Source organism: Condylostylus longicornis, unplaced genomic scaffold (genome assembly GCF_029603195.1).
Source record: "Condylostylus longicornis isolate FDR11 unplaced genomic scaffold, ASM2960319v2 ptg000045l, whole genome shotgun sequence".
Lineage (NCBI taxonomy): Eukaryota > Metazoa > Arthropoda > Insecta > Diptera > Dolichopodidae > Condylostylus > Condylostylus longicornis.
This window is the reverse complement of record NW_026578014.1, coordinates 1,196,844-1,213,779: the sequence shown is the minus strand read 5'-3', so window position 1 is coordinate 1,213,779 and position 16,936 is coordinate 1,196,844. Positions and strand designations below refer to the sequence as shown.

General features: G+C 23.7%; 1 protein-coding gene across 1 annotated transcript in view; it reads right to left on the bottom strand.

The window, feature by feature from the left end:
• The window catches only part of LOC129610588 (steroid receptor seven-up, isoforms B/C), a 77,553-nt gene that overhangs the window by 13,215 nt on the left and 47,402 nt on the right, over positions 1–16,936 (bottom strand). Inside the window, exons 2-3 of the mRNA XM_055523194.1 lie at positions 14,299–14,448; positions 1,622–2,158 (exon numbers count right to left, since the gene is read on the bottom strand). Coding sequence (XP_055379169.1) covers positions 1,622–2,158; positions 14,299–14,448 — 687 coding nt within the window. The remainder of the gene's footprint in view (positions 1–1,621; positions 2,159–14,298; positions 14,449–16,936) is intronic.

The following is a 16,936-nucleotide window of genomic DNA, read 5'->3' as shown; positions in this document are numbered from 1 at the left end:
TTGTTGAAATAATTAAATACAATAAATAAGAAGTAAACTAAGGTTTTTTACAAATTAATTTACAAAACAAAAATTAACTGAATTTTAACTTAACGTTTCCTGAATAAATATTTCTAAATTTTACATTTATACAGATTTCACAATCGAGTTCAATACTAACCTACATTCACAATATTATGTTATACTAATTTGTGTAAAGTCGAATCTCAATAAGAACTAAACAACTTCCTACAAACTTGAAGAAATATTCTATATATTGCCTTAAGTACAAGTTATTACAGAAATCCAGAGTACGATAAATAGTTCTACCATTTAGTAGAATAAAGTATAAAAAATATAAAAGTAATAGACAAAATTTTTTACAATTGCCATCTACTGCCGAAATGATACGGCGAATATCGGTAACTAGAACTACTAAACGTATTACTATTATTAGCTGCAGCAGCAGCGGCAGCAGCAGCCGCTGCAGCTGCATGACTAACAAATGGTGTACTATGATGGAACATATGATCGAATGCTGAGCTAAATGCCGAAGAACGTGGTGGCGTTTGATGATAACCAAACATCGATGTTGGTGAATTATATGTTCCTATACTACCTGTACTTGGATTTGAACTTAACGGTGAACCAGATGTATTTAATGTCGTTGTACTGTTGTTGGTGTTATTACATAAAGAATTACCTAAATTTATATGATTAGAACTATTTAAATTTGGATTAAAATTAAAATTATTGCTAAATGCTGATGATGTATTATTACTAGAATTATTAATACTATTATTACTACTGTAATGTAAATTATGTAATGCAACAGCTGCATTAACAGCAACAGTAGCAGCATTAACAGCCGTTACATTATTATTACAACTACTTATACCATTGCCACCAATTGAATTATTGTGACTATTATTAAGATTATTATAAGAATTTCCGCCACAAATATTAAAACCCAAAGTAGCACCACCATAATTATTTGCAGTATTAGATGAAGGAGAAGCTGATGTAATTGGATTAAAAGCTGTAACAAAATTTGATATTGGATCAATAATATTACTAATATTACCACTAATACTACTATTATTTCCTGAATTAGGTGGGATTTCAACATCAGTATTATTCGTTGATGTAGAAATATTTTCACTATTTGTATTTTGGGAACTTTTAGTAGAACGTGAATTGTTTTTATTTTCATTTCTCACATTACTTGAAACTGTTAATGATGATTCTATTTCATTTTTGATAGTTGCTAAAGAATTTTTGATTGCTTTTGAACTATGTAATGATACTTTATCTGTTTGTGTTTGTGTTTGTGAGCTATCTAATGTGGATGTAATATTAACATCACCATCAACATTTGTGGTTGTTGATGGTAAAATGTCTGAGTATTGTTCATCTAAATGTGTTTTTATAATGTGCATTAATTCATCATTAAAATTTAAACTATCACTATTATTTAAACTTTCACCAGAGCTATTGTTATTATTATTATTGTTATTTAATGTGCTATCATTGTTATTTGTTAATAATAATGTTGTGCAATTATCAAAATTTTGTTTAATTTTTATAACAATTTTTGTTAGTAAAGCTGGAACATTCTTATAAAGAATATCCAATAGCTTACCGGTTGTAAATAAAACAATTGCTTTTAAACATGAATATTCAGCTGAATCAACATGTAATGCTTTTAATTTTTCAACTTGTTCTTGAAATATTCTAATATGATCCATAAATGCTACAACACGATCGGCAGCCATTGGTGATGCATGTAAACCAGCTGCAGCTAATAATGGTGCTACATGTAATGGCATTGAACATTGTGATGCATTTAATACAAATAATTCTGACCATACTAAACGTAATAGCGCTACTTGATCGGTTACTTGTAATTCTGGAAAAAATGGTATATTTTTTGCCCATTCGACTGCCGAAAATAATAACCTAGCCGCTAATTCACATATATTATCAATACCCATTATATTATTTGGTTGCATACATTGACCATAACGTGATGTTGGATATGGTTCAGCTCTTAATAATAATGATATATAGGAACTTAAATATGAATGACCATTAAAACTCATTGGATCACCATTTGCTAATTGATATTGACCGTGCATTAAACCAGTTTGTGTTGGTGGTACACGTCCACGCTGAACAGCTGAAAAGAAAAAAGAAAATTAAAAAACTTAGAGTTTATGGCAAATTTCGTATTGCTCTAAATTAAATTTTAAATTAAATTAAATGTAATAATCAAACATTCTTAAATTACACACGTACAAGTCAAATTATAAAACAGAAAAAATAATTGTTATTAACTAGGACAAATCAGAAAAATAATTTGATTGATAAGTTAATCAAATACAAATTCGCTTAGATTTCAGAATATTTATTAAATTTTTCTTTTTATCAGAACAAACTGCAAATGTAATAACAAAACTTGACGTAAATAAATGACATGATTGATTATTGCAGTACTTTAAAAGCATAAACTATTGAGTATTATAGTGCTAGCGTTTAACTGTACATATGTATGTATACATATGTGCATTAAATAGTTGTGCTATTAATTTTATGCTGAGCTCCCTTATATATAAACAGTAAGGGACCTCGAAAAATATATTTATGTATTGTAATCATATTACTTAATATCATATTATAATGATTCAAACCTTTTTTGAAATAAATATAATACATTTTGTTAATACATAAGTCGTTTAGTTTGCTTATATGTATTTGATTAAAATGCAGTGTAATTCGCCGAAATATGTCACCCCGAATAAGTTAATTAAAAGTATTATTTACGATCATTTCTTTCGATAAGGAAGTACGCATTAAATTTGGATGGTATTTTCAAGATCAATTTGTAGAGAAATTATTTATTTTATTAAAGAGACAACTTGGCCGAAAACTAAAGGTTTATGCTTAAATTTAAGGTAATATTTATTATGAGAAAATTTCGAAAAACGTTTGCCTTTTGTAGTGAAATAGTACAGGAGATTATTCTGGGTTATTTTGGGGAGTGAATTACTAAGCGATAGCTATTTTATCGTAAAAATTCAGATGTTATTATTATAGACACAAACCAATTAGTACTGACTTCGGTCTATAATTAAATTAATTTTGAAAATTTTTACAGTAAATTTTTATATCACTTAAGCATTTTCTTAAAATAACTCCAATTATTTAGTACGGCGAATTATTTATTTGTTATTTCGCAAACAATTTTCTAATAAATTATAGTGTATGTATGAAAACATTTTTTTTTTTGTTAGTTATTCAGAACTGTAATATTTATATCTAAAGACACAAAGTTTTTCACATTTTAAAATCCTTAAAAATATTGAATTGATTTGCAAGAACCCTTTACAAAAAATAAGTTCGAAAATTAAACACAAATCAAATGTGAATTAAGAAAATAATTTAACTTACATTTATACTGTACTTTAATATTGCTTATAATTTCTAAACGCTTATAATTTTTGAACTTTAAATTGAAATGAATAAATCATTGATCATTACGAATTTTGAAGTCATTTGTCAATCAATTCAATTTTGACTTATTTGAAAATATTTTTATTTCCTTTTGATATTTTTCTATTTATTTTTAGCTTAATAGTTATCTGTATTTGGTATTTCTGGAAGAATTATATTCACGCTTTTAATCCAGGTCATTAGATCTAACAGTTTAAAAATATTAAAGTTAATGTTTCTAGATAATTCTTAAAATTTTACTCATTCAAGTACAAATATATTTTATTTATTTCATAAAAATGTATGAATTGTGCTTAAAAACTATAAAATTAGTAAGTAATTAAAATTTATAGTTCCCAACAAGTTCCTATGAAATCATTATTTAATAATAACAATTCAATTATAATTTTTATTGATCTAAAATATTTATAATAAATTGAGTGTAAAATATTTCAATAAAAGTTTGTTACGAAATTGTACTTATATTATTAATTTGCTTTATATTTTACTTATTTTTGCCGCGTTAATTAATTATAAAAATATTGGTTTTATCAAGGAACTTTTGTGTTATTTTTTCAAACTTTAATATCAATAAATAAAAAATATTTTACCGACTCATTAATCTCTTTAAATAAGTTAATTTGATTGAAATTACTAGTGTTTTTCAATCTGGTTTTTGTTTAATTGGAAATTCGAAAATGATAATTTTTGATCATCAAATGATTCTGCAATAGGGATATAACGTAAAAAATGCTTTGTATAACATAAAAATATCTACAAAATGCTTTCTTTCTCACAAATTTTATGTTTTATCAGGTTTTAATTAGAAAAAATAAATCACGAATTCTATATCCGAGTTAATAGTCAAGGCATATTACTTAAGTAGAGAATTTTACACAAAAATTAAAAATATTAGCAAACTGCAAATTAGTTACCCTTTTGTTTTTAAATATGTGAAAGCAATTAATTAAAATAATTATAGTGATTTAAGCTAAAGTATCCACATATTTATGTAAATATAGGATTAATTACTTCACGTGCGTCTAACCAGTTTTGTTAGTTGTTTTTATATATTTGCATAACAATTCAATTAAGACCTAAGCTAATTGTAGCGCTATGATATATATGTAAGCAATAATAATCAATTTAATAAGTTTGATTGCATATTATTTTGAATCAAATATAAACCATTATTTTAAATAATGTTAAATATAAAATTAGTTTTGAAGTAGTTTACATGTAAATTTGTGCTTGTTACACTTGTTAAGAAATATTAAAACAAAAATTTTTATCAGTTTAACATTCCCGTATGTAGTATATGAAAATATAGAATTCTCATTAAATATTTTTCTAATAATATTAACTGTATATTATACAGGATCTATACATATTCAATAATTTTATATAATGTTCGTTACCTATAATTGTTGAACTTTTTATATTTAAATAACATTAGGTACCATTTTTTTAGTTTTAATAACAGAAATTGAAAAAAACTGAAACATCTAAATTAGAATGTTCTTAAATTCTATGACTTACTCGTAATAGAAAACAGAAAAATGATCTAAAAACCCCTTTTTTTAGGGTGCGAACATGTTTTTTACGTGATTAAGAGTTCTAATATGTTTTCACCTATATTCGAGTTTTAAATTAATATCAAAATTTATTAATATTGTGTGTATAATAAACCAAGCGTTTGAGATATAAAATTATGTGTAAGTGGGTATTATATAAAATAAATGCTCATAACAGAAAATGAAAAGGGGAATATAAAAAAAGTAGTAATAAATGAGAAAAAAAACAAGAAAAACGGCAAGAACATTATTGAAAAAAAAATTTTTAAAAAAAGGTCACGACACAAATGAACCAGCACATCTGAAGAGTCGAATTTGAGTTCTGAAGAGTTGGTATAATAAAATAATTTATCTTAAGATATTTTTTTTTGTTTTTTGTCTTTCTTTTCAATTTTAATTTTGTTTTACTTTGTAAATTTTTTCCTTTTTTTTATTTTTTTTTTAGCGCTCTCAACTCCTAAACTGTTTGATCCGCTCAAGCTGAGATGTGATGCTGTGTTTAACCTCTTAAATTTATTTTATGCTAAAATAAATTTTTAAGTGTGTGTTTGTGTTAAATTTGCTCTTTTTACATTGTGTTCGGAGTAAAATATAAAAACAAAATGAAAAAAAAACAATAAAACATTTAGGGCGCGTGCCAAAGCATCCATAATTATTTTATGGCTATTGTTGGATTAAAAAATTATTTTTTCTCTATTTTTAAGTTGAAATTTTCTTTGTTTTTTCTTTGCTGTTAAAATTTTATTTCCGGATTTTATTATTTTTTTTTTGTTTTATGTTTTACTGACATAAGAAATAATTCGTAGCAAAACGGATAATTTATGAGATATTTTCCGACACCATATACATATGTATGTATTTAGTGTGTGAGTGTGATGTTACGTATTAATGAAGGAAGGATTAGGATAGAAAGAGTTATGAGGTAAGCCGGAAGAAATAATTTTAAGAAAATAAGCCGTGTAAATTGAAGGAGCAAAAAAAATTAAATATCGTGATTAAGTGGTAATAATTAAGTAATATGCAAATTAATGTTAAGGGTTATAACTAAAGCATGATTAGTATGAATTGATTTATTTCCATGTTTTTGCTTCCGTTTTAACACATTTTAAAATTGTATAACAAATTTTCAGCATATAAATATTAAAGTATATAAATATGAAATTTAGGAAATCATATGAAGAAAAAGTAAAGGGTCCCATGTAAAATAATAGAGAAACGCCAAAAACTGTAAGTTTTTCTTTAAAAAGAAGTAAATAATTAAATTATTATTTTGAATTCTCTAAATAATATTTTGTGTATTTATGTACACAACATGTCGATTTTTATTTCTTTTTTATAGTAAATTAGATTATAATTTAATTTTTGGCTAGTGTACATACAAATTTTATCGAAAGTGCTGATAAAATTTAAAAAAAAAATTTATTTTAGTAGTGTGCACAGTTTTTGCAAAATGATTAATCACATATGTAATGGAATTGAAAAAATATATGTAGATTGGCAGGCAGAATAAAAAAATATTGGTATATACATACAAATATTTGAATATGCCCGACATTCAACCAAAAAATTCAAATTATTCGAATTTTTTATTCATTGAGAACACTGTAAACGAGTGTTTTTTCGTTCTGACAGGAAAGTCACTTCAAATGCCAAATTCATGACAGAAAAGGTGACATAATGTCAGTGTAATTGTTAAAGTTTATTTTTGCAAAAATTAAGAAATATTTTTTTTTATTAATTTATTTTTAAAAAAAAGTAACAGTTGTTTGTGTATGGATTGATATGTGTGTGAATCCAAAAAATCCGATGTGGTCAGCACATAACCGACCGCAATGTGTATTGTCTAGTTAAGTGAAAATGTTACAGAATATTATAAAAATGTCTGTTAAATACTTCTTTCCAATTTTTAGAACATTAGTAAGCTTATAGTTAACATACCTAGAAAAATGTAAAATTGGCTGTTAGTAGAATTTTGCTTTGTGCTACCCGGATTCCCTGAAATACTCGCCAGTTAGTTTCGGTAACAACCAGAACTCAAATATCAAATTTCAAGAAATTCCATCAATTCGTTCCTTAGATATGGTGAAAAATGTAAAATCGGCCAGCAGATCAGTTTTCGAGCTCTGATCTTTCCAAAAATTTATATATTCATTGTTTTAATACGAAGAATTCAAATATTAAATTTCAATGAAATCTTCCAAAATTTAGGAGGTTTCGCGAACGGTCGAGCGAAGCTTATATATGAAATTTCAAGTAAATCGGTTGAATATTTTCTTTAAAATGTTCAAAAATGATATATACAAAAAGTTGATCAATCCATGCCATGGTGGAAATAAATTTACATATAAAATTTCATCAAAATCGGTTCAGAAGAACTTGAGATACACGCGTGCACACACAGACCGACAGACCGACTAGTTGCTAAAAATAGTTTACTTACACTTCCCTACTATGGAGAAGTGCATTCCCACCGAAAACTCGATATGTAAAATTTTTTGCCATCACATAACCTACCTATTGTATACACAATACGGTCGGTAAAAAGTTTGTATACTTTTACTTATTTTCAGTATAAAATTATTTTGTATATACTATTATCGTGTGAACTAGTTTCTTCAGTAAAATTTTTTTGTTTTCGAATTTTAAATTGACAAACAATTTTAATGCTAATAAATTGTTAGTGGAAACCTATTACATTATTGACTTTATGTACTCAAATACATGTATTTATTAAAGTTGTGTAGTTTTTATAATTAATTGTAGTATTAATAACATGTATAGCGGTATACATTTTATTAATTACATGTATTAATAACATGTGGCTTATTGTTAGGTATAAAATTCGAATGATTTTGAAAATTAAACTTATTGTGACCTTAAAAAGCTAAGAAAAAATAAATTTTTTTAAGAAACGACTCAGATATCACCTTTTAGTCTAAGAGTTGTTTTGAGAGATAAACCAATGACTGACAGTGATATTTATTGCGAAATTTTAACCCGAATCATTTGTACGAGTTGATTTGGGTTCCGATCTACAAACATTTCCATAAATACTGCTATTCGGTAGTTATTAGTTTTTCAGTTAAAATCGCGAAATATAGTTATAAAAGGGAATTTCATGAGAAATTTTCGTTTCAAAAATTTTTTGAAACTGTCGAAAAATAAATCTGTTTACGTCATTCTAAATTAATTATGTTTTACATAATAAAATAATTTTCAAAATATTTCTTGTTTTGTATTGCTTTTTTTCAAGTTTTTTCAGTTCAATATCTGGTTTTAATGTCCAGCTTTTATTTATTTTTCTTCATAAAAAAAATGTTATAAAAAATTCTTTAGTCCTTTAGGTCCTTTTTAATAAATTAACTCTTTATACAATACTTCTTTTCTTCAAGAAATTCAATATTCCCATGGATTGAAACATGGGGGAAAAAAATTAAATTAAGGAAAAGATAAACAGACAACTAAAAATTGTTGACCAGTCTTGCCAAAACACATCTTCTTCACCTTTTATTATCAATTGTTAACCCTTTTGTTATCGTAAATCATAACAACTGTATAATATATGCAAGTAATATGTATCTGTATACCTATAAAAATATGTGTTTTCTTTTTTATATAATTTTAAATAATGATTTCTGCACACACATCATTGCAATATATTATAAAAAATTAAAATCCTTGGGAAAAAGATCAAAATTCAGGTAAGCAAATAATTAAAAAATGACCCCTTTCAAAATATATGTATATTATATATGATGACCAAAAGACTGGTTAACTGACCAGTACTGACCACTATAAAAAATAATCCTTATTTTGTTTTTCTCATACGCATTTATCCTTTTTCATACCCATTATGAAATAAATTACAAAATATGTTTTGTAAAGTTCTTTTTTTTTGGCTATGATACTACAGATAGTTTTATTAAAATGCTGTCTTTTTCTTTTTATTACGCAAATGTATTTGTTAACGTATAAGTTTTAAAGAAAATTGTGTTTTTAAAGCCGAAAAAGGATTCATTATATTAATAGTTAAATCCTGTCTATTACTCATTTATTATAACTTTTTTTTATTTTGTCTTTTTTTTTTTTCATTTCAAATTGACATCTGCAAATTTAAAAGAAATTTTTTGGTTAAATAATTTTATTATTCAATCATCAGGATTGTCTTTTATGTAATGTACCGTTTTAACACTTTTTAGTTGTTTGGTTCAAATAAAGGAAAAGAAAAAAGGATTTCTTTTGAAATATTACTTTTCTTTTTTTTATATCTATATCTTTTATAATTTTAATCTATAAACAAACCAGATAAAATCTGATACCTGAATTAATAATTTAAATCCCTTAAAAAAAGTATTTAAAAATTGTCGTTTGCAATAATGTCCTTTAAAGTTATTAAAAAGTAAAAAGGATAAATAATGAAAGGATCATAACACTGTGGTAATTTTTATAATGAATATCCCATCTCCGGTTAATTGTAAATAGAAAATAGCGGTTTCATAAGAGTAAAAAGAAAGTGATCTTTAATATTATTAAAATTGAAAATCGAAGTTGTGAAGTGGCAATGATTTATTTTGTTAATAATTATTGAGAGCAGTTATGTACTATTTGGGGATTTTTCGTTCGCAAATTCAACAGAATCGAGCAAAGTAAAATATTTCTTTCGTGGAAGATACTGTTTTTTAAAATTTAAAAAATTTAAAAAAAATATTTATGTATATCAATGAATCGAGTTTTCAATACGAATTGAACGTGTGTTCGAATTGTACATATTCTTAAATAATACGTATGTTTTATCATTGCATACAAAAAAAATTTACCAGATATTGTATGGGTACCTAAACATGAGTAAGAAAATAATAAAAAATTCAATTCTTCAAAAATAATTTCATTGTATATTGGATTATTTATTGATATTGAGCCGCTTGTCATCAGAACACAAAATAAAAACCTAAGAATACAAAACCCCCATTGGGTAAACCAATGCCAAATATGCCAGTAATTTTTGTAATTTTTTTTTTTTTATGTAATCTAAAAAAATTGAAATATTAAAACTGAACTTCCATTTACAACATAAGATTCTTATATAGAATTATTAATAACAACGGTGTGAAATATGAAAATTTTAGACAATTGGAAATTATTTTAAATATTAAGCAAAAGAACAAGTTCCAAACTTTTTCAAAATTCTTAGTCGAATAAGTAATATGATCAAATATCTTTTATGGTTGAAAAAAATTATATTAGCTAATAAGTGGTAGACGGGGATAACTATAATTTTTTTTTATTTCATTTATTTTACTAAAGAAAAATAAAATAAAGAATAAAAAAATTTAAAAAATGAAGAAGATTTTTATTGAACATAAATTCAATATTAAAAATTCAATTGTATTGAAAAAAATAATAAAAACATTTTTTTAAAATAACAAAAAAAAAAAACGACCAGATCAATTTACCACTCTTTCACCAACAATAATAATAATTTTTCATACAATCACTCCAGGGTACACAAATGCTCTTAAAAACCATTGATTTCAATACCTTTTCTCGAATTTTGTGTTTTTTTTTTGGTTGTTTAGTTTTTTAAACTTTTATTGCTTTTGTACTTGCATTTTTAAAAAAATAAAAGAAATATTACCATTGAAATTATAATTCTTTTATATTGTATATAATTTTTTCTTTTTTGCTTATCATATAATATAAATATGCTATAAATATTGGTATAGAATTTTCCAAAGAAGTCTGCAACAGGTATTGCACATTATATGAAATAAAGAAAAAATTGGAAAATTTACTGCTTAATTGTTTGATTCTTTAAACTTAAAGGTACCTTTCTATATATTGTTATTGTTTTATAGTTGAACTTTGTTTGTGTATAAAGCATACTTTCAAAAATATTATATTTACATTGTTAAATTAAGTGAAAATTATAACTGTATGTATACTCGTATTAAATTATCAATAGACTATATGGTATTCTCAAAACATTTCGAAATAAACCAGATAATTTCAAAGAGTTGTCTAAATTATAAAATAAAAGTTATAAAACTGAATTTGATAGTTAAATTTAATTAATATAAAATTCAAGATAATATTCCTATACTATTTTTAAAGTACTTTATTTTTCGAGAATTATCAAGACTTTCATTGTCGCGTTTTCAAATATCAGTTTTGTATATTACTAACTTTGAGACTATATATTAACACTTGCTATTAAATAGAAAATAATGTCATAACTTGAATTTTAATTGAATTAAAATTCATTATCCTTTTTTTAATAATGGAAGCTACAACCAAAAATAATATATTTTTAATACAATTATAAAAAATTTTGAATGTAATTTAATCAAGAGCATATTTATTTACATGTACATACATACATAGATGCTATTTTTAATTAGAGCGTTGAAACATCAATAATTGAGTAAGATATCTATGATCTTAATTCTCGAAAATAAATAAATTTTTGTCTATTTATATAGCAATGTTATAAATATTTTGATATCTTATGCCTTTCTATTGAAAGATAAAATTATATCATATATGTTTTTTATATCAATATCCTTTTTTTTTCTTGAATAATAACGATGGACAACATAATCACTTAAATCTATTTGATGAGTGTGTTCGATTATAATGTGTTGAATAATATGAAAATAAAAAAAAAATTAATTATAAGAATCTTATACTTTTTATGGTAAATTTAATTATATCTCAAATCTTCTCCTTATTGTAATTTGCAATTTTAAGATTCTCAACCCTTCTTTCTATTTTACTTCTTATACAATATCTCGATTATTTCGTTTTTAAAAGTTAAAGATCCTTTTAAAATCCTTACCAAAATCTTTTTAGAAAAGAAAACATTTTTTCTTTTATATATCCCATTCTGGTATTTGTGGTAATCTATACCTGATGCTATAAGATGTTTATAAGGTTAAATTATAATGCCAACAATAATAATTGCATCTCACAATTTTCTTATAATATGTTTGTTTTTTTTTTCTCCTGATTCTATCCTTTATAATATTCAAGTAAAAACTTTTTTTCAGAAAATTCTTATATCCTTTTTTAAAATTTCTATTTTGATTGTTCTTATTTTTCAATATCTGTATGTAAATAAGCGTCTTTATTTCGAACATTTCTTAAACTTCTTACATGATATCTAAAATTTTTTTTTTGCTGTTTTTTTTTCTTTTCACATCTCCGTTGAATTTTAATTTATACGGTATAGTAGTAGAAGAGTAAGAAAATAATGATTTTGTCTTCTTTCATATGCAAATTAATAAAGGTAACAGTATATTTTTAATTTTTTTTTTTTTTTTTTTTTATTTGTTTATTTAAAGATTTAATAGTTTTTCTTTTGTTAAATTTTATACCTTAAGTGTACCATACATAGATCTACAAGAATAAGCGTATAAACCTTTTGTAATTTTTTGTTTGTAAGAATCTGTAACTAAGAGTAAATGTAAACCTTGAAAATAATATTCACGGTAGAAAGTCTTAAGGGCCTTGCAATATTTTTAATGAATAAAATTTATATTCTAGTAAGTGCTCTATATGTCATCAAAACCGCAATATATAGTGTGAATAATAATGGAAACATTTTTTTTGTAAATTGATATATAATTACGATATTGAAATTATTAAAATAAAAACTTAAAGGAATTCAATTTTAATATGCGAAGACCTTCTTAATTTAAAATAATTTTAAATTCGAAAAAATGAAAATGAATTAGATTTGTAACAGTGAAGTTATAACAGACTAGGCGAAAAATTTTAGCGCTTTTAGAAGGATCACTTAAAAAGACCGAACAATAATATTATAATATATATACTAGTAATATGCAATATAATAATTATATAATATCACTTTTTAAATCAAACAATTAAAAAAAAACAATTTTTTTCTAGTCAGAGTTTGTTTAAAATAAATGTTCCAATAAATAATATTTAAAATTATATACAACATTTATATAAAAAATGAAACACCGACTTGGTATAATACATTTAAATTATTATACAATATAACAAATCAAATGTTATATGTATAACTAACACATGTATACAATGGCAATTAAAATCTTGCGGTTTTAAAAGATAAGAAAAATAGTTAATTAATATGCGTAAGCATTAATGTATAATGTATGTATTCTTAAGATGAACCATATATTGTAATTTACGTTACACCTCTTACAACCAAATTTCACATTTCAATGTATAACATACATTTTGTGTGAATTCATTGACGAACGCAACATAAGGTACGAGTATACTTAAAAATAATTAGCATACAATTTTAAAAGGATCAAAACAAAAATATTATATTTATAAGAAAAAAATAATATTTCCATTAAATTTTCATTATAAATTTTATTTAAATAAACATAACAAAAGAGTATGAATATTTTCTTTTAATTGAAAAAAAAATATTGTTGTAAGGGTGGTGAAATTTCAATGAAAGTTTTAAGTTACGAAAAAGTAAATTAAAATACGCAAAATAATGTCACGTTTCTATTTAAAATGCTAAAAATAAATGTCATTTTAACAAGAAAATTATATAAGTAAATAAATAAGTATAACATAGAAAATATATACAACCGTTTTCATTATTGACATGACGCTTGAACTTATAAGAGCAAATTTAGGCTGGGATATAAACTTATACGTTAGGAAATATTTAACTAATAAATTTTTATCTGCTTATGGTAATAATATAATATGTACCGATACATATATTTACTTTAATGATAAATAAGTACAATTTTCCCTTTCTGTTTTGTCAACGTTGGTTTTGCTCCCCTATGTGTTACCGCATAGGTTAAAGTTGTTAAATGTTATCATAATGGCACATATGATAGATACACACATTTTTTAAATCGAATTTTTTATAACTCTGGAATGCATAAAATGTGATATGTAGATGTTAGAAATTCATTGAGGATGCCAAAAATTTGGTTGACATATTCGTTTTTAGGAGTTTCTTAAAACAATTTTAAGTTAAATTCGTTTATTAACAGCCGTTTGAAATTTAATAGATACTTAAAAGAAATTATAAGATGAAGGACTTCAGTAGAAATATTCACATCTTATATGCTCCATAGTAATTTTGAATTCAAAATTAAATATAAATAAGAAAAATTTTAATTTACTTGTATTTTTTTTTTTTGGAATTATTCAACTGTTAGAAATTTACAAATTTGATTTTTTTTTGTCAAGAAAAAATAATAATTGGACAAATAATTATAAAAAATCTTACCTTCTCGTCGCATACCCATTTTCAGGCACTTTCTTAATCGACAATATTGACATTGATTCCTATGATGCTGATCAATTGGACAACTTCTATTGCCCCGACATGAATATGTTAAATTTCTTCTAACAGATCGTTTAAAAAATGATTTACAGCCTGGAAGAAAAAAATAAAAAAATATGAGAAATGATCGAGCTACAATTTGTCTTCAAATAATATTAATTTTTTTTTTTTTGTCATAATTTCTAATATAATTAATCATAAAAAAAATTTAGAACATTTTTATGTAGTAAATTGTTAGTAAAATTCATTAAAAATAATTGATGTCATATTTACAAAATTCAGATAAATTCTAAAAATTTGTTAAATGTCAAAAGTTTTACAAATATTGTAGAGTCAGCGGCAATTTATTTTAACACAAAACAAAATCAATTTTTTTTTTTTGCTTAAATTGAGTTCCAGATAATTGAAGAAAATTTTCACGATTATAATTGTAATTATAAAATTTTTTTTAGTTCTATGAAATTTAATAATGTAGGTGTGTCAAAAATCATTAACTTTAATAGATTTGAAAACGAGCAACTAAAGTGTTAGAAATATAAAGGAAAATAACAGCAAAATTAGGAAAAAATAAATTTAAGCTTAAGCATATAATAAGAATCTCTTCATGTTTTAAATGGCCATAACGTCTTTTGAATAAAGTTTATTTCAATATCAATGATTATTCCAAAATTCAAACATTTATTAAAATTGTTATACAAAAATAATTTTTATTTTATATTTAATATTATTCAGTTCATATTTATATAAATTTATTAATTTTATTTAAATTTAAATTGATTTCAACCGTAAGTCGAATCTTGAATTCAAATTATTATTCAACATTACAATTTCACTACAAGTAGGGTAACACTATTAACTTAAAAAAATGCTAAATGTTCTTATGCATATTTATAAAATGGCAGACTACAGGACAAAATTTTATTTTAAGTAAAATGTTATTTCAATTCAAAATGTAAATGAAAATTAATAAAAAATTTAATTCTAAAATTTTTATAAATAATATAAAAAAAACTTTTTAACACATGTTATGTTTTCTCAAATACTTCTTCACAATATTATAAAAAATAAAAATTTACAAACTTATATGTATGTATAACTGTGTATTTATATTTTTCTATCTGCCTATAAATATTGTTAATATGTATGTATATGAATGTATGTAAACATATTTTTATCAACATTTACATATATATATTTATAAATGTAAAAAACAAAAGTTAACAGCAGTCATCTTCAAATAAATTCACGATAAAATCATGACACATTTATAAACAATCACTTAAGAGTATTATGCTGCTGTAACTATCATATCTTTGTAATAGCTGACAAAAGCTAATACTCGTATATTATAACTATGCATACACGAAGTATTTGTGGAAGTATACATGCACTTACATATTATGTACATGATATGTATATAACGTATATATATATATATATATATTTATTATAAAAGAATACCAATAATAAGTGATTTTCGTATAAATAGTGTGTTTTTTAAAATAACATACAAGATATATTCTTTTAAGTATTGTGATTACCTACATTAATATAATATAAATGTGTAAACGTATGTTATAAAAATATACTGATTGCTAGCTATTAGCCCATTAAATGTGCGCATTTAACTTTTATACTATACTCAATTTTATAATATTAGAGGTAAGTAATATGGAAAAACGTTTTCTTTTTCTTAGTTTTTTTTTTGGTTTTTGCTTTTTGAAAAACAGTAATGAAATGTTCAAAGATTCAATTTTAACTGTTGAATTTATAGAAAAATAAGAAGGGTATCGTAAATATCTTGATAATATTTTTGGTATCCCCGGATATATGCCAAAAAAAATCTTATATGTAGCTAGCATGTTATAATTAAAATTAAGGTTATATTTAGTGGGAAACATGGAAAGATAAAAATTTATTTTTTTTTTGAACATGAAATACTCATTACGAATGTCTGTTTGTCAAACTGCACCCTCTAATTAACTGGGAGTTTAAACCGATCTAATTTTGCTCCAACATTGGATAAGTATATTGTGGTATCAGGGCTATTAATAATATTTTTGTGTGTTATTATAAACTTGATAATGATGTTAAGATTTCGCCTAAATTTATGCAAAATTATATTTTATAAGTGGATATTAAGAAAAATGTTCTAATAGACAATCTGCTATATGAGTATGTGTTCCAAACTTAGGTTGTTAGTGCAGAAATATGTTGTATTTCAAAAACTATAAGTTGGATCCGTTAAAAATATATTTGTATCTTATTGTAGTTGCATTTCACATTTATTCCAAATTATTCAGTTTGTTGAATTTTATTAAAACATTTCTTTATATAATAAAAAAATATGTAATTTCTTTAAAAGAAAAATAATAATTTTTTTGTTTTCTTTTTCTTTAAGAGAAATATTTTTGATCATTTTAACATTTTGCAACTAGACATAACTAGATATACATAAAGTACATAAAATTCCATGCGACAAACTAAAATTGTACTAAAAAATCTTCAATCGTATAATATTTCTATGAAAACACATTGCACATCGAGCCGTATATAAGTATATACATACATAATTACATTA